Here is a 26,600-nt window from a genome sequence, read left to right on the forward strand (position 1 = left end):
AGGGTAAACACAAAAACTTTATAGTTGATAGCCATCAAACAGTGCGCTGATGCATTTGCCAGCAATCAGTCATCACTTTCATGTCTTTTCAAATCATCCCTTGCTGTGGACATTCGGGTTAAGGGGGCATTCCTATTGTAGTATTATCTTTAGAGTGGATTGCTTTTGGTGATGGAATTATGGTGTGATTAAAGCATCACAGCAATGGTTCTAAAAGACTGTCTATTCGAATGAGCACTGCAGAACAGAGCTGACCATTGACACCAAAGATATACCAAAGATACATACTGATCTAAAACCAATCCTTATCTTTACATACTGTATTCACAGAAACACTTTATGCCTCTAAATGGAATAAACATGGACATTCTCATATTACAGCTAAAAACATCACTATGTTTACTCACGGTTTTCTTTTAAACAGGATGTTGACTGTACATGCATTTCACAACACAATAGCTGTGTCCCCTCAGTCTAAAATGGGTTCATGTCCTTGTCATAAGTCTCTTGACTTGACAGGTGAAACTATGGTATATGGTGAATATCTATCCAATCCTTTCATTTACTAGTGGTCAGTAAGGAGAGGGGACAAGGAAAGGAAGCTCTTACGAGGATTGGAACACGGCCAATGAGGAACCACAGGTGAAATCACCACAGTGAGTTTCTAATGGGCCATGATGACCCAACAGTCTAGGACCCTATTCATTCAAGCCCAGTTAGCTGTCAACGCACGTTGGAATTTCTGTATTCAAAATCAAGAACATCAACTGCATGTCAATTCAAATGCTTTCACACTGCATAAAAGGCCTGCAGATTCTGACTCAACCACCACACCAGCTTACCAGCTTTAATTGAATAGGGCCCAAAGCTGCTAGTGGAGTGAAAGATTCAAATGTTTTGCTACACACTAGCACCAAGTCACAAAAGTGAGTCAACTTACATACAAAGACTTTGATAAAAAAAAAAACAGAATCAATAAAATACTGTTCCGGCTACATCACGTGCTGGAGTGTAAAAAATGAGATCCTCCTTCATATGAAGGAGTCATTTCATGATTGCATTTCTTGTCAATTCTATATCACCAGGAATGCGGACGAAGTGCTGACAACTAGAGAACGGGTACTCAGGTGTACCATCTCTACTATGGATGAAACATGATCTCTAAGCCAAGCAAATGACTGGAGAAATCCAATACAAGTCTCTCTAAGTTTATAATGCATATTTAGTATTGGCTGGTGGTCTCCTCCCTGCATTCATTCCATCAGCTACAAAAAATGAGCAGCAACAGAGATATGTAATACAACGAATGGAGTGCAACATTCAAGTCATGATTCCATTCAAACCCAATGATGCTTATGTTTGGAATACATTTGTGAGGCATTAAGTGTTGGTGAGTACATATTCTGCAGCGAGGGTGACTGCTACAGACAGGTTATAAACAATTAGAGGAAATTGGCTACAGACTTGAGTATGGACTAACTGAATATTAAGATGTGTTTGTGTGTGCGGATGTGCATATTTCTGAGGCTACTGTCGTAAGTCTACACTTGGAATATTGATCTTCCTCAAAGTATTACAATTTAATGAAAAATGTACGTATTACATAACATGCAATGTCTCACATCCACTTCCTAGAATTGTTATTGAATGGCCAGTGTGGTTTTGGCGAATAGTGAGTTTTTTTCACTCTAATATACTACTCGTAAGCATTTTGACTTTGGCAAGTTGTTGTTTTACATTAGTAGTAGTACTTTGTAAACAAAGTACTAGATTATTTGTCAAGTACTAGACTGTTTGTCAAGTACTAGACTGTTTACCAAGTACTAGACTATTTGATGTTAATCCAGCAAGTGACTGTCAAGCAGTTTGATGTCTGAACTTTGAAAAAGCAACAATTACACTTTATTTTACCGTCTGGTATTTACTTTGATATTACATGGTAACAGAGTAATTATATGTTATTCATAAACACCTCTCAGTTTCTTGGGGACTCATTTTAACCATCTGGTACCAAATGCTATAGTACCAGATAATACCATGGCCAATTGTTACCATGTATTTGTCTATGATATATACCAGGCCATACCAACTCTGAAGGACTGCAAAATAAAACAAACTAACAAATCAGACAGGAAGCTAATGTGAATGATCCTAACTGGGGCAACCGAACCCAACAGCGGTGAAACTGATAAGCAGTAAGACGAGAATGAGAGGACTGCTAAATGCTTGTGACATCTTCTCCTTTATCAATGTACCATTCCAGGAGCTGACAGTGCTAGCTACGCAAACCATCTGAGAGCCTATGGGGCACACGGGCCCCTGCCACAGCTGTTTAGAGCAGCCAACAGGCCACCATGCTCACATGGTGACACCAAGGAGCAGGTGTTGGGGGGGGGGGGTGCATCAGTGTCCCCCATCGCTGGACGAAGGGCTTTCGGATCGCCCCTCTTTCAGGCTGGCAGGCTGCTTCTTCTGCTTGTGTTTGGACTTCCTCAGCATCCGCACCTGAACACAGCATCAAGGACACGATCGCTTAACAGCGCTTGACTTTATAGAAAGGTATGGGAGGTTTTCAACCATGGTGAAGGATACCACAGTAAAGTTGTAACTATTTGTCCCATTATAGTAGCAAAAAGCTGTTACCTTTGGGCCTGCTGCAGATATGATGATATTTCCAGGGGCCTGTATCCAGGGCTCTCCGTCCACCTGCACAGGGATGGGCTTGGTCACTGTGATACGCACGTAGTTACCCTGGGCGAGACGGATCCCAGAGCGCATGCCGCTCTGCACCTGGCCCTGGACCACACAACACAGATATATCTGTATACATGTATACAAACTGCATTTGTGGTATCCTGATTTTAACGCTGTACATCAATACATATACACTACATATCAATGACGGTTATTTACATTTCTATCTGGAGAAAACGTTCTGAAACACTGGGACCATAGCGCTGATCTCTCTCCTCTCTGTGGTATCAGGACATACATGGTACTCAACTGAGTAAGAGTAGTGAGCGATGAACTCACCATGTGCACTACCCCGGTCACCCCCACCACCTCCAGCATGCCATCGTCAATGCGGGGTTTCCCGTAGCGCGAGTCACCCTCTGATCCCCACAGGTCTGCCCCAGAGCCCCAGCTAAACACAGACACACACGCAGTTGTAAGTACTGACTGTGTTTCAGATCATTATGTACATTTAGGTTTGAGTGGGTAAGGGGCCAGTGTGAGAGGCCATTCTTCTTCATGAGCATGCATCTTGAAGTGAATGTCATGCGTCATGAGTGTCTGACTGTCAGCCGTGTGTAGAGTTTAGTCGTGTGTGTTTGTGTGTGTATTTCCTACCTGGGGATGTTTAGGAAGATGAGGCCTTCTATGCTGGGCAGTTCTATGTCTTGTTTGTCCACCTGCAGTTTGAGGTCCTTGTGAAGGTTCCGTGTGTGGCTCAGCTTCTGCAGACCCGCCTTCAGGTACACACCTTTGTTATGGAACCTACATACCACAGGAGGTTGGTGGCACCTTAATTGGGGAGGATGGGCTAGTGATAATGGCTGGGACGGAATTAGTGGAATGGTATCAAATACATCAAACACATGGTTTCCATGTGTTTGATGCCATTCCACTTACTCCGTTCCAGCCATTATTATGAGCCATATCCCCCTCAGCAGCCTCCACTGATAGAGACACACCAAGGATAAGCCGTTTTAGGGATGTTCTCTTTTTGGAGATATTTTAAAGTAACTTCTTACTGGAGGTGGTCTCCTACCTGCTGTTGAACTTTCCTGGTTCTTCTTCACGGGCATGGTGGAAGTCCAAACTGAGCTCAGCATCGATGCCCAGCCCAAAATAGTTGTTCATCTGCACTATCTGCAACAAGGGAGACCAGCAGTAATTTAATGACCACGCCGACCAGTGCACCCATGCATCAACTAAATATACAGTTGAAGTCGGAAGTTTACATACACCTTAACCAAATACATTTAAACTCAGTTTATCACAATTCCTGACATTTAATCCTAGTAAAAATACCATGTCTTAGGTCAGTTAGGATCACCACTTTATTTTAAGAATGTGAAATGTCAGAATAATAGTAGAGAGAATGATTTATTTCAGCTTTTATTTCTTTCATTACATTCCCAGTGGGTCAGAAGTTTACATACACTCAATTAGTATTTGGTAGCATTGCCTTTAAATTGTTTAACTTGGGTCAAACGTGTCGGGTAGCCTTCCACAAGCTTCCCACAATAAATTGGGGGAATTTTGGCCCATTCCTCCTGACAGAGCTGGTGTAACTGAGTCAGGTTTGTAGGCCTCCTTGCTCGCACACGCTTTTTCAGTTCTGCCCACACATTTTCTATAGGATTGAGGTCAGGGCTTTATGATGGCCACTCCAATACCTTGACTTTGTTGTTCTTAAGCCATTTTGCAAGTATGCTTGGGGTCATTGTTCATTTGGAAGACCCATTTGCGACCAAGCTTTAACTTCCTGACTGATGTCTTGAGATGTTGCCTCAAAATATCCACATAATTTTCCTTCCTCATGATGCCATCTATTTTGTGAAGTGCACCAGTCCCTCCTGCAGCAAAGCACCCCCACAGCATGATGCTGCCACCCCCGCGCTTCACGGTTGGGATGGTGTTCTTCGGCTTGCAAGCAACCCCCTTTTTCCTCCAAACATAACGATGGTCATTATGGCCAAACAGTTCTATTTTTGTTTCATCAGACCAGAGGACATTTCTCCAAAAAGTACGATCTTTGTCCCCATGTGCAGTTGCAAACCGTAGTCAGGCATTTTTATGGTGGTTTTGGAGCAGTGGCTTCTTCCTTGCTGAGCGGCCTTTCAGGTTATGTCGATATAGGACTCGTTTTACTGTGGATATAGATACTTTTGTACCTGTTTCCTCCAGCATCTTCACAAGGTCCTTTGCTGTTGTTCTGGGATTGATTTGCACTTTTCGCACCAAAGTACGTTCATCTCTAGGAGACAGAATGCGTCTCCTTCCTGAGCGGTATGACGGCTGCGTGGTCCCATGGTGTTTATACTTGCGTACTATTGTTTGTACAGATGAACGTGGTACCTTCAGGCGTTTGGAAATTGCTCCCAAGGATGAACCAGACTTGAGGAGGTCTACAATTTTTATTCTGAGGTCTTGGCTGATTTCTTTTGATTTTCCCATGATGTCAAGCAAAGAGGCACTGAGGTTGAAGGTAGGCCTTGAAATACATCCACAGGTACACCTCCAATTGACTCAAATGATGTCAATTAGCCTATCAGAAGCTTCTAAAGCCATGCCATCATTTTCTGGAATTTTCCAAGCTGTTTAAAGGCACAGTCAACTTAGCGTATGTAAACTTCTGACCCACTGGAATTGTGATACAGTGAATTATAAGTGAAATAATCTGTCTGTAAATAATTGTTGGAAAAATTACTTGTGTCATGCACAAAGTAGATGTCCTAACCGACTTGCCAAAACTATAGTTTGTTAACAAGAAATTTGTGGTGGTTGAAAAACGAGTTTTAATGACTCCAACCTAAGTGTATGTAAACTTCCGACTTCAACTGTATCTCTTGGCATTATAGTTATAACAATGGCAATAGTTATAATATGAATCATATCTACATGAATCTGATTGTACCTTTGGTGGTTCCAGGAAGCCGTTCTCCTTGCCGTCCTCAGTGACTTCCTGTGCATCCAGCAGGATGGTCCAGCGGTCCATCTGCACCTCCTCCGCCTCGTCTACAGACACCAGGATGTGGTGGGGGTCCTCTCCGCTGTAGCCCGTCCCCCAGCGCAGGATCCGCGCCAGGTCGTTACCTGATGGAAGGCATTGGGGGGGGGGGGTTATTGGGAAAAATATCCAATATCCAATAGTTCAACTACTGATGTAAGATGATTAAAGCTAACATATGCACACTACAGTGATTAGAAGAGAAGGGTGTGTCCTCAGGGGTCCCTCTCACCTGTGCCCAGTGGAACAATGCCAATGGGGGGCTCGGGACAGACCAGTTTGTGTCTGATGGCTTCCAGGACACTCAGGACCCAGCCCACCGTCCCATCTCCCCCACACACCAGAACCCGGAAGCGGGGTACCTCCCTAAACGTGTGCAGTCTGTGGAGGATAGAAAAAAGAACATACAAAAATAAAAGAGATAAGGTGTTTATTTAATTGGTTAGAATTGTAGCCTAGTTAGCTAGTTAGATATATCTCTTACACAAATAATAATGTTTCTATTATTTTCTACAACATATATATTTAAAGTCAATCATGTATTCGTTGGTTGGCTAATTTCTTTGTGTCCGTGTCATGGCTAACTAACATACATAGTAGACAAAACTCTTTCGAAAGACCTAGTGGAAAAAAACATTGCACAACATAGACCCCCCTTCTACAAACACAACAGCTCTGACATTACCCTGCTGAATGTGGCTAACCACCATTTGTCTCACCCAGGCAATGGTCCCCCGTTGGTCATGTCAAACACTTGGTGGGGGTTCAGAAGCTTCCGGAAGCCATAGAGAAGCTCTCGGCCCTTCAGCCCGCCGCTCTTGGGGTTGACAAACACCAGTAGGGGCGAGCCACCTTTGGGCAACTTGTTGTGCTGCAGGAGAGTTACAACAGCAGCATTGTCAATGGAGTAAAGCAAGCCATCTTCTTTAAAAGTTTAGTTCACATAAATTACACATTCAACTGGGATCTGGGATTGTTTACTTCACATTGATGCAGTATTACCATAATCTCTGGTATGACTAGGGAGGTCAGCTGCTGGTTGCTGACAGACGTGTCTTTGGCTAACATGTAGATCCTCTCAGCCTCAGAGAAACATGATATCTGCACCACTACTGCACCTGCAACTCAGGCAGACAAGCAAACCTCATGATCGATGAACTCACAATGTGACGTTGCATAACAAGCCCTGTAAATAGGATATCTCATATAGCCCAGACTGGCACACATTCAATGTTATGACGACATTTAGTACTTTGGATATAATGCATCAAACGTTCTCCACAAATAAATTGTTTATTATAATAAAGACATCACAAGATCAATGGATGTGGGTCATACAGCAGGCTTGATATAAATGGACCATTTAGCTCTTGGGAAGTGGCAGCTGCAGTGGGACACTCACAGTCTGTAAGAAAGAGGCTTATGTAACACTGAATGGGGCAGGATCCTGCTGCAGTGGCCTGCAGCAACAGAGCAGTGACTTGAGCAGTGTCAAGCAGGGACATACAACCCAGAACAGGCTGTCTGTTTCAGAGCCAACTAAAGCCTGTGTGTACTGAATGGGGATGATGTGGAATGAGGGCACAGGGAGGGGGTCAGGGAGGGGATTGTGGGGAGAAAAGAGTAGGATGAGAGGGAAGGGACAGCAGGATTAGAGAGTGGGATGAGATGGAGGGGGGTGGAGAAGGGAAGGTGGTGCTCCACTGGCTGTTTCCATGGCGACGTACCCACCTTGGCTCCCGTAAACATGTGTGATGGTGACCAAGTGACCTATGGAGCAGGGGTGAAGAGGAGAGCAGATTCACATCTAGTCAGTTAACAACAGTACTAATCACATTTAAATCAACTATAGTCCATTTCAAGGGAAATGTTCAGGAGGATCTCTGGGGTAATCGGAATGAAAGGGGGATAACACTGAATACCGTGGGATTCTGTCCGTTTTAATTCTAGCAAAGGAGCAGCATGGTGATCTGATGTGTGTCGACTCACTCTTGATAGCTAAGTGCTCCTGTAGCAGGTCTGCATATTCCTCCTTGCTCAGCTGTACAGGCAGTCCCTCTAGCAGCAGGTGGACCTGGACAACCTGCTTCCTGCTCTCCACTATGTAGAAACGGGTCTGGTTCATCTGCCTTAGGGAGATCTGTCAGGAACAAAAATACACAGATAAACACACATACCTGTTCGTAAACACCTACACACACATACAGTGCATTCGGAAAGTCTTCAGACCCCTTGACTTTTTCCACATTTTGTTACGTCACAGCCTTATTCTAAAATTGATTAAATAGTTATTTTTCTTCATCAATCTACACACAATACCTCATAATGACAAACCAAAAACAGGTTTTTAGAAGTTTATCACATTTAGATAAGTATTCAGACCCTTTAGTCAGTACTTTTTTTGAAGCACCTTTGGCACTGATTACAGCCTCGAATATGACACAACACTTGGCACACCTGTATTTAGGGAGTTTCTCCCATTATTCTCTGCAGATCCTCTCAAGCTCTGTCAGCTTGGATGGGGAGCGTCGCTGCACAGCTATTTTCAGATCTCCCCAGAGATGTTCGATCGGGTTCAAGTCCGGGCTCTGGCTGGGCCACTCAAGGACATTCAGAGACTTGTCCTGAAGCCACTCCTGCGTTGTCTTGGCTGTGTGCTTAGGGTCGTTGTCCTGTTGGAAGGTGAACCTTCACCCCAGTCTGAGGACCTGAGCGCTCTGGAGCAGGGTTTCATGAAGGATCTCTCTGTACTTTGCTCCGTTCATCTTTCCCTCGATCCTGACTAGTCTCCCAGTCCCTGCCCGCTGAAAAACATCCCTACAGCATGATGCTGCCACCACCATGCTTCACTGTAGGGATGGTGCCAGGTTTCCTGCAGACGTGACGCTTGGCATTCAGCCCAAATAGTTGAATCTTGGTTTCATCAGACCTGAGAATCTTGTTTCTCATGGTCTGAGAGTCCTTTAGGTGCCTTTTGGCAAACTCCAAGCAGGCTGTCATGTGCCTTTTATTGAATCCATTTTAGAATAAGGCTGTAACGTAATAAAATGTGGAAAAAGGGAAGGGGTCTGAATACTTTCCGAATGCACACCCAATCACCCATAAACTTGAATGTTAGGTTGAAGTTCCTCATACCTTCCTTATCTCCTGCAGTTTGTACAGCAGCAGCTCCTGGCCTGTCAGCCCTTGTCTCTGAACTGAATGTAGAGACAGAAAGAACACACACTGTCAGTGAACTTTGATAAGACACAGTAATGAAGGCATATAAACAGAGTATGACATTTCTTATGCTATGTAAAAACCCAGCCTTGATGTATAGGTATGACACCTTCCCATTTCCTGTTTCCTTACCTTGCTTACTGCCCATGTAAACCTCCACAAGGTTGAAGCTTGATGGGTCTTCATCCTGGAGAAAAGAGCATCACCAAACAAGAGTATTGAACTAGGGTTGTCATTAACAGATACGTTTATACAGTCAGAGCAAAGGAGTCTCTAGTACAGGGGTGTCAAACGTCCGGCCCGCGGGCCGGATCAGGCCCGCAAACGGGTTTAATCCGGCCCGCGGGCCGATTAAAAAAATAAAATAATAATAATAATTGTATAATATTTTTGTAAAGTATAAAAATGCGCTGCAATTTTTCAATAAAATAAACTGCTGTTCCAATTGCGTCCACTGGATGGCGCAATAGCAATTGTGTTAAGCAAGCAAACTGTTTATACCGGGGCAGAGCAAGTAGGTCAAGCACGTGCAGCCAATGAGCTACTTTGTTTTACATTTACATTTTATATTTTAGTCATTTAGCAGATGCTCTTATCCAGAGCGACTTACAGTTAGTGAATACATTATTTTATTTTTTATACTGGCCCCCCGTGGGAATCGAACCCACAACCCTGGCGTTGCAAACACCATGCTCTATCAACTGAGCTACATCCCTGCCGGCCATTCCCTCCCCTACCCTGGACGACGCTGGGCCAATTGTGCGCCGCCCATGAGTCTCCCGGTCGCGGCCAGCTGCGACAGAGCCTGGATTCGAACCAGGATCTCTAGTGGCACAGTTAGCACTGCGATGCAGTGCCTTAGACCACTGCGCCACTCAGGAGTTTTGCCCGCGATATTTATTACGGCTTCTACTTTTAACATTATGTGCTTTGGCACCCTCATTGCCCCAATATGTCTCTGTCAAAAAAGAGAAAAGTGGACGCAGAGTGTTCCAAGAAAAATGGTCATCCTATTTATTCACGGAATTTAATGGGAAAGCTGTATGTTTGGTGTGTTCAGAGCATGTTGCAGTGCTGAAAGAATATAACCTTCGTCGCCACTTTGTGAGTCTTCATGCCGACAAATATGACAACTTTCAAGGACAGCGGAGATGAGAGAAGGTGAATGAACTGTTGGCGGGTCTGAAGAAACAGCAGTCTGTGTTTACTCACAGCCGAGACATCAGTGACGCTGCAGTGAAAGCTAGCTACCTCATTGCTAATGAAATCGCAGTGGCTTCAAAACCATTTAGTGAGGGTGAATTTGTAAAAACATGCATGATGAAGGCAGCGGAGATTGTGTGCCCTGAAAAGCGGCAGGCTTTTGCAAATATCAGCCTGACAAGAAACACAGTTGCAGACAGGATTTCCGATCTTTCAGTGGATTTGGACAGCCAGTTGAAGCAAAAAGTAAAGTCATTTATTGCGTTTTCGGTTGCAATTGATGAAAGCACGGACATTACAGATGTTGCACAACTGGCCATTTTCATCCGCGGAGTTGATGACACATTGACCGTCACCGAGGAGTTCATGGAGTTCGTGCCGATGACAGATACAACGACAGCAGCTGATATTTTTACCGCACTCGTCTGCGCGCTGGACAGGGTCGGAGTGGACTGGTTAATTTCATCCGATCCAGAAGCCTGAATCACCGTCAGTTTGACAGCCTTCTCAGAGAGAAAGACCACATCTATGGCCTGCCATACCACACTGGGGTAAGATGGTTAAGCCGAGGTGCTGTGCTGAGGCGTTTCTTTGATTTACGAGAAGAAATTGAACAGTTCATTCCGCAGAATGGATGCAGGACCTTGCATTTATGGTGGATGTTACAGAGCACCTGAATAACTTCAACAAACAGCTGCAAGGGCGCAACAAAGTTGTCACGCAGTATTATGACAGCATACGTTCTTTCAAGTTGAAGCTGTCATTGTGGGAGACGCAACTCGCCGGTGGTGATGCAGCTCACTTCCCCTGTCTGAAAAATGTGTGCGCGACCCAACATGTGGCAGACATGAAGCGGTTCAAAGATAAAATAACGGGACTGTTACTGGAGTTTGAGCAACGCTTTCAGATTTATGTTTATATGTTTTTATGTTGATGTGCTATTGTTTTTAATTGATTTTATTTTATTTGTATATTTAACCTATTCTTGACTCTGTGGTTCTTGCACTTGTTTGGGGAACAGGATGTCATTATTTTTATCTACATTTCTGCCTGAGAAATGACACCCTGATATAGTTCTGTGATCTGTGATATACTTCTGTGAATCACTGAGGCATTGTGTGTTTGTGTGTTCTTTGTCCTCAGAACTTTCAAATAACTTGAGGTGTTTTATGATTAATAGTGATGTTGTGCTTTTGGACACTGTCCTCAGGCTCCAGCTTTATGTTTATATGTTTTTATGTTGATGTGCTATTGTTTTTAATTGTTTTTATTTTATTTGTATATTTAACCTATTCTTGACTCTGTGGTTCTTGCACTTGTTTGGGGAACAGGATTTCATTATTTTTTATCTACATTTCTGCCTGAGAAATGACACCCTGATATAGTTCTGTGATCTGTGAAACAGTTATGTTAATCACTGAGGCATTGTGTGTTTGTGTGTTCTTTTTCTTTAGAATTTTCAAATAAACTTGACGTGTTTTATGATTAATAGTGATGTTGTGCTTGTACTATTTTGGACACACTGTCCTCAGGCTCCAGCTTTATGTTGTATGTTGATCGTATTAAAACAAAGACAACAATCTGAAGTTGTTGTTTTTAAGTTATATATACCATGATTTTTCCGGTCCGGCCCACTTGGGAATAGATTTTCCTCCATGTGGCCCCTGAGCTAAAATGAGTTTGACACCCCTGCTCTAGTACAACCATTAATTGCAACTTCTGTGAACAATACTAGTGCCAAGGTTTGTGCCAAGCTGCAGTTAAGGTGGACTGGGTGTGTTATGTTGGAGACCTGCTGGTAAGCTGTACCTGTCTTCCCAGTTGAGTGAGGACCTCCTTAATGACAGAATCCACCGTGCTGTTCTTGGAGATGGAGATCGATATGTACGCCACGCCAACCCTGTAAACAGAGCCAGGCAGTAGAGATGGGAGATAGAGGTATGGTATGAGGGAAACTTTTACCATGGGAACAACTAATTTGTATCAGCAAAGGATTTGGTCAAAAAGTAATGCACTATTTAGGGAATAGTCATTTGAGATTTGCCCAATGACTAAGTATTGTCCCCCAGCAGTACTCACTTGAGCCAGCCGGCGTAAATCTTGAGGACCTCTGTCTCCTGGGGTTTGGCCCTTAGGAGCCACGCCTCGGGCACATTCTCCTTAAAGATGGCCCTTTCGTCGGGGGTGCCGTTACGGTTGAGGATGTCGTTGTGGTGTAGAGCCTGCTGGCCGTTGTCTTGGAGCTCGTAGTCCAGCGAGTCATCTGGGATGTAGAAGGTCCTCAACGCTGACTCCTGCAGACAGGGATTAGATCAGTGATCCTCCTCCTGGAGAGACCTATTGGGTGTGCAGGCTTCAACACACCTGACCTGATTCTACTGACCAGTAGTACTTATACACTTCACATAGTCAGTGGTGGAAAAAGTACCCAATTGTCAGTAAAGTAAAGATACCTTAATAGAAAATGACTCAAGTAAAAGTGAAAGTCACCCAGTAAAGTATTTGGTTTTAAATATACTTAAGTATCGAAAGTAAATGTAATTGCTAAAATATAAATCATTTCAAATTTCTTAATTTAAACAAACCAGACGGCATCATTTTCTTGTTTTTTAAATGTATGGATAGCCAGCGGCACACTCCAACACTCAGACCTAATTTACAAACGAAGCATGCGTGTTTAGAGAGTCCGCCAGATCAGAGGCAGTAGGGATGACGAGGGATATTCTCTTGATATGGGCGTGAATTGGACAATTTTCCTGTCCTGCTAAGCATTCAAAAAAAAAAAAGCACTCTAAAAACAATTAAGCACTTAATGCCAGAAAAAAAATGGAATTAATCCAGTGTTAATCCATTTTAGGGAATGGGGAGAATCTCACCACCACTTCCTCATTCTTGGTTATCCGAGGAATGGAGACCAAACGGAAGTGGCTGCGCTTGACTGCATCGTCCCCATCAAACACCTTGAGAACCTGCTTCCCTGGAGTTTGCAAAAAAAACACACTATTTAGACAAACGTGGTCAGTTCTATGGACCTGTATAATTAGGATTAGGATAGATTACTAAGCATTAGCAAATGCTGCTGAACATTGGGAGCGGTAGGACCCCTGTCAGCTCAGTGTCATGCTCCAAATAGCCCACACAGTTAAAGCACCACAAAATAACTTCCAACAGAAACATTAGGGACTCTCTTTTATAGTTGAAACATGGGAATAATCGTATAGGTTTAGATGTGATTTCAATGATCACAGGGAAACATTAGTGGCCAAATACACAATGTGACAACTCATCCTGTACGTACCTGAATCCACTGCGGTTGCCGGCTGGCTCTCCTTTGTAGGTGCTGGAATCTGGGTGTCAACTTCGTCCAAGTTATCTGATGAAGCAAAGGTCAAGTATAGGTACGTGAAGGCAAACAATGAGGAAATATAATTAACGTTGCATTTGTTTTCCCACAGTTTTCCCATTGTTTACACACATTGTTTACACACAGTTGGTGTCCTGTGTGGCTCAGTTGGTAGAATATGGCGCTTGCAACGCCAGGGTTGTGGGTTCGATTCCCAAGGGGGACCAGTACAAAAAAATCCTGAAAATGTATGCACTCACTACTGTAACTTGCTATGGATAAGCACGTCTGCTAAATGACTAAAAATGTAAAAATGAAACTGTCTGAAACATGGATGCCATTTAGCGTCTGCTAAATGACTAAAAACTGTCTGAAACATGGATGCCATTTAGCGTCTGCTAAATGACTAAAAATGTAAAAATGAAACTGTCTGAAACATGGGTGCCTTTTTAATTTCAAAGCCAAGCACAGTTTACCGTTGCTCATCTTGCTTGACAACTGACTAGTGATTCATCTAGTCTAACATAGAATAAGAAACCCAACGACAAGTTGACACTTGCTCAAAGGCAGATGTCATTCCTGACAGCCTAGGTGCCCAAGTAAGACTTTTTACAAAGGGAATGAAAAGTTGACTGTGTGGTATTGTCGGAGAATGAATTAGGCCTACGTCTCACATTTTCAGAATGGAAACTCAGCCATTCAGTTATATTTTATTGCTTTCTTAATTTACTTTCCAATGTGTATATTTTTTGTGTGCACACTGTCTATATATGTTTGTTCAGGTAATGTCTGAGTGTGAAACAGTTGCTGAGAGGATGTGGCTTTGGGTAGGGGGGTGGGGAGGGGTAATGGGTGGTGGAGGCCAATGTTCCCTAAAATTCAGTACTGAGCAAATGTCAGGTCTGTGCAACTTCCAGCGCACGTTTACTATGAACACTGAGGCTGTACCCACTTTAAGTTAGTGTTAACAGTGGCCATGTAGCCTACTGTGGCTATTTGATCATAATGTAGGCCTACCAGAGTGGCCTACCATCAAAAACAATGGAGAAAATGCATCCCACAACATTTTTACATGGAAATATCTGACTATCATTCAGCCTACAGTAGCAGCCAATGTGTGGTGTTCAATGTAGGCCTACATTCCATGAGACTTTTGAAAGAAAACATGCAGGGCTTGACATTTATCCACTTGTCCTTCAGATAAGGAGGTGACATCTCGTGCTTTTCTCTGTGGGCTGATATTTCCTCTGCGCGGCAGTCCCGGGGGGAGCTGCGTGGCAATATCGGGGCTACTGCGCGCACACGCGTAGCTTAGAGGGAACATTGGTGGAGACCACAAGCTTACCCAGCTCATTCTGGCAGCTCTCAGAGATGCGGTAGCAGTGCATCTTGCTGAAGTTCCGCGAGCATATTCGCACGCAAGCAGGGTGAAGGAGCATGCTACGTAGCCGTCCTAGGTCACACTCTGGTGGCACGATGACATAACAGGCAGCGTGTGTCTGCAAAGGATGAAACAAACGCATTATTTACTATAGTTGTTCTTTAGTGGCGGTACTTTTGTTGTCGTTTTGAGTCTTACCGTAATACCACACCACTCACACCGCATTCCCGCCAGGACGTCCGAGGAGCCACAGGTGCGTCGGCAGACCTTACAGCGGGCACCTGAGGGGATGTTTCCCTCCCGCCAGTGGTGGTGAAGCGTATCCTAGGACAAGAGGATAGAAAAGGAGACAGAGAGAGAGGTGGGTCAAAAAGCAATAAATGAATTAGTCACCACATCGGAAGACACTCATTATCCTTCTGGATTTGCTTTTATGTAGATCTGACTGGACCAAACTTCCAAACATATTTGATATTGCTCAGCACAGCAGTAATATCTCTCACGTCGTTTCAGTGTGCTTGCTCATGGAACTCTTTGGCTCAAGACGATTCCTCCCCTGACAGAGGCAGGTGATAAGTGTTAAAGCTACAATCTGTAACTTAAATTTTGCCTCAAAAGTGCTACCCTTGCACTAGTCTTCTGTTTTGCCTCTTGGCCTAATGAGTATATAATTCCCAGCAAACCGGGAACATTCCCAGAACATTACCTAAGATTCCCACTAAGTTCTAGTTAAGGTTTTTCTAACATTAGAATTAAAACATTCCCAAATAATGTTTCTAAGAAAATGCTTGAAATGAAATATCCTTGGAATCTTCTTCTAACATTCACTAAAATGTGGTTCACAAAATCTGTAAAAACTACCACAGAACATTCCCCTAAGGTTCTCATTAGGTTGCCAGGGAACATATTAACACATTCCAGTAATGTTCTTAGAACATACTGCTGCAACCAAATGTTGGAGCAATAGAAGTGGTTCTGAGGAAACATTACAGGAACGTTCTGCTAATGTTGATGATGTTATTTAAAACACCTATAACAACAAGCAGGGAATATTCCTACAATGGTCTCAAAAAGTTATAGTGTGACGTTATCACATGATGGTTCTAATAACGTTCCCTGAACATACTTCAGTCATAAAATGTTGGAGCAATAGAATTTGTTCAACAAAAAAAAACAGTCTTGGAATATTCAGCGAATGTTGATGGAGACATTACTACTAACACCTATAACAACAAAAAGGAAACAGTCCTGTGAGACTCTTATAAAGTTATTATGTAAGGTTAAGACATGATGATCCAAAGAAATTCTAAAAACATACTTCAATGATAACGGAAGTAGTTCTGAAAACATTGCTGCAATGTTCTGCCAATATGTATGTGTAATGTAACATTATTATATGATGTTGACAAACTTTTAAACAAATGTCATTTCAATATTTGTCACACCCTGGCTCTGGGACTCTATATGTTGAGCCAGGGTGTGTTCATTCTATGTGTTCATTTTCTATGTTGGGTATTCTAGTTTGTTTTATTCTATGTTTGACGATGTGACTCCCAATCAGAGGCAACGAGTGTCAGCTGTTTGCTGGTTGTCTCTGATTGGGAGCCATATTTAAACTGTATCTTTTCCCTTGGGTGTTGTGGGTTTTTGTTCCGTGTCGGTATTGTTAACCGTGGACTTCACGAGTCGTGTTTTGTTTGATACTTTAATTAAATAAAGTCATGTTTGTTTCACACGCTGCGCCTTGGTCCGCTTCCTGTAACGATCGTGACAATATTCTTACGTCATTATATTTTATTAAGGTATTGTCCAAACATACAGTGCCTTCAAAAAGTATTCATACCCTTTGACTTATTCCACATTTTGTTGTGTCACAGCCGGAATTCAAAATGGATTAAATAGATTTGTTTTCTCACCCATCTACACAAAATACCCCATAATGACAAAGTGAAAATGTGTTTTTAGACATTTTTGCAAATGTATTGAAACTGAAATACAGAAATATCTAATTTACATTAGTATTCACACCCGAGTCAATACTTTGTAGAAGAGTGATTACAGCTGTGAGTCTTTCTGGGTAAGTCTCTAAGAGCTTGCCACACCTGGATTGTGCAACATTTGTCAAGCTCTGTCAAATTGGTTGTGATCTTTGCTAGACAGCCATTTTACATTTACATTTACGTCATTTAGCAGACGCTCTTATCCAGAGCGACTTACATTTTCAGGTCTTGCCATAGATTTTCAAGTAGATTTAAGACAAAACTATAACTCGGCCACTCAGGAACATTTACTGTCCTCTTGGTAAGCTACTCAAGTGTAGATTTGGCCTTGTGTTTTAGGTTATTGTCCTGCTGAAAGGTGAATTCATCTCCCAGTGTCAGGAGGAAAGCAGACTGAACCATGTGTTCCTATAGGATTTTGCAGTATTACTTTAGTGCCTTGTTGCAAACACGATGCACATTTTGGAATATATCATAGCCATTAAACTCTGTTACTGTTTTAAAGTCACCATTGGCCTCATTGTGAAATCCCTGAGCGGTTTCCTTCCTCTCCGGCAACTGAGTTAGGAAGGACACCTGTATCTTTGCAGTGACTGGGTGTATTGATACACCATCCAAAGTGTAATTAATAACTTCAGCATGCTCAAAAGGGATATTCAAAGCTTTTTTATTTTTATTTAACCATCTAATGTCTCTAGTGGATTTCCTTATGTTTTGTACACTCAGTACATTCAGAAAGTATTCAGACCCCTTGACTTTTTCCACATTTTGTTACATTACAGCCTTATTCTAAAGTGGATTTAAAAAAAAATTCCCCTCATCAATCTACACACAATACCCCATAATGACAAAGCAAAAACAGGTTTTTAGAAATGTGTGCAAATTTATAAAAAATCAAAAACTGAAATAACACATTTACATAGGTATTCAGACCCTTTACCCAGTACTTTGCGTCGCTGCACAGCTATTTTCAGGTCTCTCCAGAGATGTTTGATTGGGTTCAAGTCCGGGCTCTGGCTGGGCCACTCAAGGACATTCAGAGACTTGTCCCGAAGCCACTCCTGCGTTGTCTTGGCTGTGTGCTTAGGGTCGTTGTCTTGTTGGAAGGTGAACCTTCACCCCAGTCTGAGGACCTGAGCGCTCTGGAGCAGGTTTTCATCAAGGATCTCTCTGTACTTTGCTCCATTTATCTTTCCCTCGATCCTGACTAGTCTCCCAATCCCTGCCGCTGAAAAACATCCCCACAGAATGATGCTGCCACCACCATGCTTCACCGTAGGGATGGTGCCAGGTTTCCTCCAGACATGAAGCTTGGCATTCAGCCCAAAGAGTTGAATCTTGGTTTCATCAGACCAGAGAATCTTGTTTCTCATGGTCTGAGACTCTTTAGGTGTCTTTTGGCAAACTCCAAGCGGGCTGTCATGTGCCTTTTACTGAGGAGTGGCTTCCGTCTGGCCATTCTACCATAAAGGCCTGATTGGTGGAGTGCTGCAGAGATGGTTGTCCTTCTGGAAGTTTCTCCCATCTCCACAGAGGAACTCTGGAGCTCTGTCAGAGTGACCATCGGGTTCTTGGTCACCTCCCTGACCAAGGCCTTTCTCCCCCGATTGCTCAGTTTGGCTGGGCGGCCAGCTCTAGGAAGAGTCTTGGTGGTTCAAAACTTCTTCCATTTAAGAATAATGGAGGCCACTGTGTTCTCTGGGAACCGTTAAAGAACTCAGAACAGCTGTTCTGTTAACATTCTTGCAACATCAAAGGAATGTTTTGTGCACCCTGATACAAACATTATCTGAATGTCAGCACAACTGATCCGTTTTAGTGTTTTGGGAACCTCTCTCTTGTCATATCCCCACAATGTCCCACAACCTAAATACTTTTTTAGGAACTTTTTAAGAACATAAAAAAATATTTCAGGCAAATGTTTTTTTTTTAACCTATTAGAAACATTGTAATCATTAGCACAACTGGATAGTTGTTTGTGTTTTGGGAACATATATTTTGTGATGTCCCCACAATTTTCCCACCACACTGTTCCAACAACCTAATGAAACATTCTGGGGACATTTAAAGAACAGACAAAATGTGTTCTGGGAATGTTCTTGCAACATCAGTCGAATGTTTCATACAAACTTTGTATAATCATCAGCACAACTGGACAGTTTTTGTGTTATGAGAACATTTGCCGCAACCTAATAAATGTTCAGGGAACTTTCAAATAACCAATTTTGGTTTGCTGAATTAACATTAAATTAAAAGTTGTGAACACAATACACCTTTAAGACAGAAGGCTTGAGATACTTACAATGTCCTGACTCCCATCCTGGTGGCAGAGACGACAGTCACCACAACTGAACGCAGCACAGTCTGAGTGGGCATGCAGCTCACAAACTGAAACCGAAAACAGAGGTTATATTACTTCGGTCACTACTATGACTGATGGACCAGCTCCCAGTTAGATTTCCCCCAAGGAAGTTTAAAATACAGTTTGAATGTCATGTACGAAAATGTATGCACTCACTACGGTAAGTCGCTCTGGATAAGAGCGTCTGCTAAATGACTAAAATGTAAAAGTACACTCCCCTACTACTGCAGTTTGGATTTGAGATAAATTGTTTCATATTAGGTGACAGTACAGAATGTTACCTTTTATTTGAGGGTCTTTTCATACATATCTGATTTACTGTTTAGAAGTGAAAGCACTTTATAGATCTAGTCCCCCCATTTGAAGATGTCGTAAGTATTTGGACAAATTTCACTTAGTGTATTAAAGTAGTCAAAAGTTGAGTATTTGGTCCCATATTCCTAGCATTCAATGACTACATCAAGCTTGTGACTTTACAAATTGTAGGTCTACAATCTTGTCCCTGACATCCTTGGAGAGCTCTTTGGTCTTGGCCATGGTGGAGAGTTTGGAATCGGATTGATTGATTGCTTCTGTGGACAGGTGTATTTTTATACAGGTAACAAACTGAGATTAGGAGCACTCCCTTTAAGAGTGTGCTCCTAATTTCAGCTCGTTACCTGTATAAAAGACACCTGGGAGCCAGAAATCGTTCTGATTGAGAGGGGGTCAAATACTTATTTCCCTCATTAAAATGCAAATCAATTTATAACATTTTTGACATGCGTTTTTCTGGATTTTTTTGTTGTTATTCTGTCTCTCACTGTTCAAATAAACCTACCATTAAAATGATAAACTGATCATTTCTTTGTCAGTGGGCAAACGTACAAAATCAGCAGGGGATCAAATACTTTTTTCCCTCACTGTATGATAAAAGGTGATACTGTCGCCTCATATGAAACATTTGATTTCAAATCCAAAATGCTGGAGTATAGTAATGTAATATTTTAGTATCACTGTCTAAATACATATGGAGGGGAGTGTATTTAAAATCTACTTTGGGTGTGTACACTTGTGTGTTTACTGTCCAATGTAGCCTATGTACACATACGTTGAGGTTTAGCTTCCATATGCAACATGATGACCTGCACACTTCTACTAAGTAAACCTGCAACACTTTGGCCATACGTTGCAAGTACATTGTGATACTGGTGTGATACTGTATGTTGTGAAAGCTCTTGAAAACCAACCTTCACAGCGAATGGCTGTGTTTCCCTCCAGATGTTTTCGACACACACAGCAGAATCTCTTTTTCTGCCCTGCTGGACCAAAGCAATGGGCGACAGGGACCTGGAGTTCACAAATGGACAAAAAAGGAATATGACCAAAAAGACCATGCCGAAGGATTGTCGGGCTAGCATGCACTAACCAGGAGCATGCAGTCATCCATCTGATCACAAGCAGTGATAGTGCAGTTTAACTTTGTGCTGTCACTCACCCGCACCAGCGTCGGGGCCATGCATGAACAGACAGTCCTCACAGTCTTCAGGCACTTCTCATGACACATAAAGTTACACACTAGGGGTGGGAGGAGACACCAGAGTCAGTCAATTAGTCAATTCATCTTTGGAGTGTCAGTAACTAGGCTTTCCAAAGTACCATTCATTTCTTGTAATGAGGTTTTGGTGTTACACTGTCTATAAACTACCTTTGTATAGGTTAATGTACTGTAAATGCATTAGTAATGCCTTCATCCAATAATGCATTATAATACTTGCTAAGTATTCGTAATAGTCTTTATAGATGGGCAATTCTACGGTAACCGAGTGACTATGAGAATCAGATTTTTTTACTTTAACATTTATGCCAAACCCCAAAAAATTATTGCAACAAAAAAATTGTTTAAACATACAACTTTAAGTAAATGTTTTTTGTAACATTTTCTATGGAAATTGTTAAAAGTGGTCCTTGTACATAGAGTTGTATGCTTTGTTTAACTTTGCAATCATTGTTGTTGTTGTTGTTGTTTTTTTACATACATTTTTAAGTGAAAATCTGATTCTCAGTGTCACCCAGATGGACACAGTTGTGGCAGTCATGGTGCATTACAATAGACCTACAGTTGAAGTCGGAAGTTTACATAAACCTCAGCCAAATCCATTTAAACTCAGTTTTTCACAATTCCTGACATTTAATCCTAGTACAAATTCCCTGTTTTATGTCAGTTAGGATCACCACTTTAGAATGTGAAATGTCATAATAATAGTAGAGAGAATTATTTATTTCAGCTTTTATTTCATTCATCACATTCAAAGTGGGTCAGAAGTTTACATACACTCAATTAGTATTTGGTAGCATTGCCTTCAAATTGTTAAACTTGGGTCAAATGTTTTGGGTAGCCTTCCACAAGCTTCCCACAATAAGTTGGGTGAATTTTGGCCCATTCCTCCTGACAGAGCTGGTGTTACTGAGTCAGGTTTGTAGGCCTCCTTGCTTGCGCACACTTTTTCAGTTCTGTCCACAAATGTTCTATAGGATTGAGGTCAGGGCTTTGTGATGGCCACTCCAATACCTTGACTTTGTTGTTCTTAAGCCATTTTGCACAATTTTGGAAGTATGCTTGGGGTCATTGTTCATTTGGAAGACCCATTTGCGACCAAGCTTTAACTTCCTGACTGATGTCTTGAGATGTTGCCTCAATATATCCACATAATTTTCCTTCCTCATGATACCATCTATTTTGTGAAGTGCAGCAGTCCCTCCTGCAGCAAAGCACCCCCACAGCATGATGCTGCCACCCCCGCGCTTAACGGTTGGGATGGTGTTCTTCGGCTTGCAAGCAACCCCCTTTTTCCTCCAAACATAACGATGGTCATTATGGCCAAACAGTTCTATTTTTGTTTCATCAGACCAGAGGACATTTCTCCAAAAAGTACAATCTTTGTCCCCATGTGCAGTTGTAAACCGTAGTCTGGCTTTTTTATGGTGGTTTTGGAGCAGTGGCTTCTTCCTTGCTGAGCCGCCTTTCAGGTTATGTCGATATAGGACTCATTTTACTGTGGAGATAGATACTTTTGTACCTGTTTCCTCCAGCATCTTCACAAGGTCCTTTGCTGTTGTTCTGGGATTGATTTACACTTTTCGCACCAAAGTACGTTCATCTCTAGGAGACAGAACGCGTCTCCTTCCTGAGCGGTATGACGGCTGCGTGGTCCCATGGTGTTTATACTTGCGCACTATTGTTTGCACAGATGAACGTGGTAGCTTCAGGCGTTTGGAAATTGCTCCCAAGGATGAACCATACTTGTGGAGGTCTACAATTTTTATTCTGAGGTCTTGGCTGATTTCTTTTGATTTTCCCATGATGTCAAGCAAAGAGGCACTGCGTTTGAACGTAGGCCTTGAAATACATCCACAGGTACACCTCCAATTGACACAAATGATGTCAATTAGCCTATCAGAAGCTTCTAAAGCCATGACATCATTTGCTGGAATTTTCCAAGATGTTTAAAGGCACAGTCAACTTAGTGTATGTAAACTTCTGACCCACTGGAATTGTGATACAGTGAATTATAAGTGAAATAATCTGTCTGTAAACAATTATTGGAAAAATTACTTGTGTCATGCACAAAGTAGATGTCCTAACCAACTTGCCAAAACTATAGTTTGTTAACAAGACATTTGTGGAGTGGTTGAAAAACAAGTTTTAATACGAGTTTTAATGACAACCTAAGTGTAGGTAAACTTCCGACTTCAACTGTACTTGTGGTTTATAGAAAGTGCTACTGAATGTGGTTCCTGACAAGGTTATGGCTCGGGTCTATATTCAAACTTTGTTGAAAGGAGCATTAGTTTGTCACAACTCACTGGGCACACACTGCTTGAATCAACGTTGTTTCCACGTCATTTCAATTAAATTACTTTGAACCAACGTGGAATAGACGTTGAATTGACATCTGTGCCCAGTGGGAAAGGAGCAGTGGACCTCAGCTGGTAAGGCTCAAGTCCTTGTCCATCCATTGCAATCTCTGAAGAACATCAAAGAGACTGCATATCTGTCAGGTCCTTCTGTTTGTACCAGGCCATAAGCAGCACAACATATCTACTGAGATATTATGGGCTTGGGCTAGATGGCACAGGAACAAATGTTCTAATAAGACAAGCTGTCTAACAACAAGAGTGCATGATCGCATCCACCTTCATGGAGGCGACATGCAGTCTATGCTTCACATTTGACACATTAACAAATAGGCTGTTACAGCATTTAAGAATGCACATAAGTCAAAAATATAGCACCATTGTAGCATTATATATATTTCTTATGCCATGTCTAGGGTGTTTAGCTTTTTTTTGTTGCTCTCGAGCATCCAGTCCCCTGTTGCCATGCCGACCAGTTAAAGTATATCACGACTTGTCTGTAGCTGATTGCGCAACAGAGACTTTGCGTTTCCCTTCCTTCGCTCTGCCTGGTAACACTGGGTGCTGTCCATCGTCTTATGCTGTTGTGCAATGCTGCTGTGCTGTCCCTATGCTTCAGTGTAAGGCTAGGGATTGCTTCGTTTCCTACATGTTATATTCACATGTTCATGGGAGATACCTTTTCAGATGTCAACCATGATGGACACATCATGGAGTAAAGGAGAGGGACTTTACTGAATTTACATTCATTGATAGCATCATAATGCCAGTCTATGCATGATAACGGCATAGGCCTACAGGCTGCAGTGAAACATTTTTACACACACAAACTCATTGGACACACAGCGACAAGGCATCTTTCACACACACACACACACACACACACAAACAGACACGCACACAACGTTACTACACACATACAGCTCTTCCTCTAGCCTATGACACACTGAGTACTGCTCTATGAACATGCCATACTGTACACGGCGACAATATCTAGACAAGTTTAGAACCTATACGCATTACGTCAACCTCAAAATGCTTCAGTTGTGCATTCAACAATTCTGGGTAAATTCCCCAATGTCAAGCACATTTTACATTTCAGTTGAGCCGTTTCAACTCAAATGGTCTGATCAAGTGAATAAACAAAAACAACTGTCACGTCTCATGTAAACCAACCTACCTTCACAAATGAATCCGATAAGACCCCATATGAAATCACTGCAGTTGTGGCAGAACGTTGGTTTGGTGAGAGTCACTTTCCTAAAACAATGTCCGGGTGCACTGACATGGTACCTTGAGCGAGACCCAGGGGACTGTTGTGCCTTTTTCCTACCGGACAGGGGGCTTGCGCTTGGGCTTTCCATGATAGAATTCTCATTCTTCGTTCGAGTGCTGTTTGCCATCGTATCTGTGCACCACAAGGGTCGTGTATAATGAAAACGTAGCTAGGGTGTTTGAGTGAAAATATGTTTCCGCTGCCAAGCGGCAAAACCAGCGAGCTCCAGCTACGTTATGCCCAACCGCCGTGTCATTACACTTTGGAGCCAGTGGTGCCAGCTGCTGCTGGAGCCATAGCGGTCATGAAGTTAGCTAACAAAAATAGACATGGCAGTTAGCTCCCAGCATTTCAAAACAATTATAAACATAAGTATTGAATGATCCAGAAAGATGGTTAATTGACAAAACACTCAGTCTTGTCGCTCGTCACCAGGAAACATGAAAAGGACGCTTACTAGCTAACGTTAGCAAACGCTCCATTTGCTCGCAAAAAAATGTAAGGCAAGCAAGAAAGCAAGTTCAAAGAAAATCCATAAAAGCAACAAGTATCAACCTAACTAATTAGCGACTTAAATTGCTAACTAAAATGGTTGTTTTTATCCTGCTCACTGTTTTTCTTTGGCAGCTTTTACACATAATCTGCTAGCTACTTCCGCCCGCAGTTTTCATAGCTGTGCAGCGGTTTTCATCCGCCCTCACAAGGTTGGCCCTCATAGCGCCCAGGCATGATGAGTGAGTGACCAGCATCAGAGAATATTCAACACAAATTAAGCACAGCACAAGCAGGGAAGGTCTGCGGGGCTCCTGCAGCCATCTCGACCATAACGCGCCAGCGACCCTATTGCCCAACCACTCATTGTGCAGTTCTCTAGATTATATAAAAACGAAACGTTTTTACAAATGCAATAGAAACTCTTGGCTGTTGTTCACTAGCCTACTTGTATTGCCCATAATCTTTTGGCATGCAGCATTTCACCTACCAGCGCCATCAGTATTTTATTTATCTGTGGTCAAACGAATTGGTGGAAACCTGACATATCTTATAACCTATCAACTCAAAAGTAAAGTGCATGGGTGTGCTTCATCATAAACCCCAAAGGACCTCTCTCTGCCTTTCATATCGTCCCTGGCATTCAATTCATTAGTCAACCAACTCTTGGGCATAGGCCGGTTAGGTGAAAATACATATGACTACTGACATGACATGAACACTGTTAAATTAATAAACCTAAGCCTAAAGTTTATGTCACTGGGGATAGCTAAGAGCATGCAGATCAAGAGGTGGAAATCCAGGGCCCAGATTTTCAAAAAATGTAATCCAGATCAAAATGATCATGTGGTGTTAGATTCTTCTCCTTTAGATTTTTGGATGCAGTTTTTAGAGAACTGAACCAAATCTCAACATATTACATATGCTACAACAAAGATACTTCCATATGATCCCATTACATTTGGGCTTAATATTGTATTTCTAAAGTGAAGGGGAAGACAATTGAATGGGGGTTTAGGATTAAGACAACACAGGATAATTTTAATCTGGATTAAATGTTTTGAAAAACAAGGCCATTGTGACCTGTTTTGAGAGGAATATGAAAACATTTGTATTCTATTGTAAGCCTACCTATACTGAACAATAACATGTAAAGTGTTGGTCCTATGTTTCATGAGCTGAAATAAAAGATCACAGAAATGTTCCATACACACAAAAATAATATCTCTCAAATGTTGTGCACAAATGTATTTACATCCCTTTTAGTGAGCATTTCTCCTTTGCAAAGATAATCCATCCACCTGACAGGTATGGCATATCAAGAAGCTGATTAAACAGCATGAACATTACACAGGTGCACCTTGTGCTGTGGACAATAAAAGGCCACTCTAAAATGTAGTTTTGTCACACAACAGTGCCACAGCAGTCTAATGTTTTGAGGGAGCGTGCAATTGGCATGCTGACTGCAGGAATGTCCACCAGAGCTGTTGCCAGATAATTTAATGTTAATTTCTCTACCATAAGCGGCCTCCGTCGTTGTAGAGAATTTAACGGTACGCCCAACTGGCCTCACAACCGCAGACCACGTGTAACCACAGCAGCCCAGGACCTCCACATCCGGCTTCTTCACCTGCGGAATGGTCTGACACCAGCCACCTGACAAAACTGAGGTGTATTTCTATCTGTAATA

The 26,600-nt window shown here is 42.3% G+C and overlaps 1 protein-coding gene across 1 annotated transcript; it reads right to left on the reverse strand.

Annotated features, from left to right (window-relative positions):
- LOC311104850 (diacylglycerol kinase theta-like) lies at nucleotides 1-25,037 on the reverse strand. The gene is made up of 23 exons (XM_084146792.1): nucleotides 24,323-25,037; nucleotides 20,723-20,802; nucleotides 20,475-20,574; nucleotides 19,186-19,271; nucleotides 15,082-15,207; nucleotides 14,848-15,001; nucleotides 13,458-13,532; nucleotides 13,036-13,136; nucleotides 12,239-12,453; nucleotides 11,969-12,059; nucleotides 9,089-9,143; nucleotides 8,873-8,934; nucleotides 7,727-7,877; nucleotides 7,469-7,507; nucleotides 6,740-6,855; nucleotides 6,457-6,608; nucleotides 5,970-6,118; nucleotides 5,645-5,823; nucleotides 3,773-3,873; nucleotides 3,352-3,498; nucleotides 3,034-3,145; nucleotides 2,644-2,796; nucleotides 1-2,505 (listed from the first exon to the last, which is right to left on the reverse strand). Exons 1-23 carry the CDS (start codon nucleotides 24,543-24,545, stop codon nucleotides 2,404-2,406), a joined length of 2,769 nt encoding a protein of 922 aa, XP_084002918.1. The 5' UTR covers nucleotides 24,546-25,037; the 3' UTR covers nucleotides 1-2,403.
- Nucleotides 25,038-26,600: the final 1,563 nt, after the last annotated feature.

The sequence above is a fragment of the Coregonus lavaretus genome, assembly GCF_964263955.1.
Source record: "Coregonus lavaretus genome assembly, chromosome: 29".
NCBI lineage: Eukaryota > Metazoa > Chordata > Actinopteri > Salmoniformes > Salmonidae > Coregonus > Coregonus lavaretus.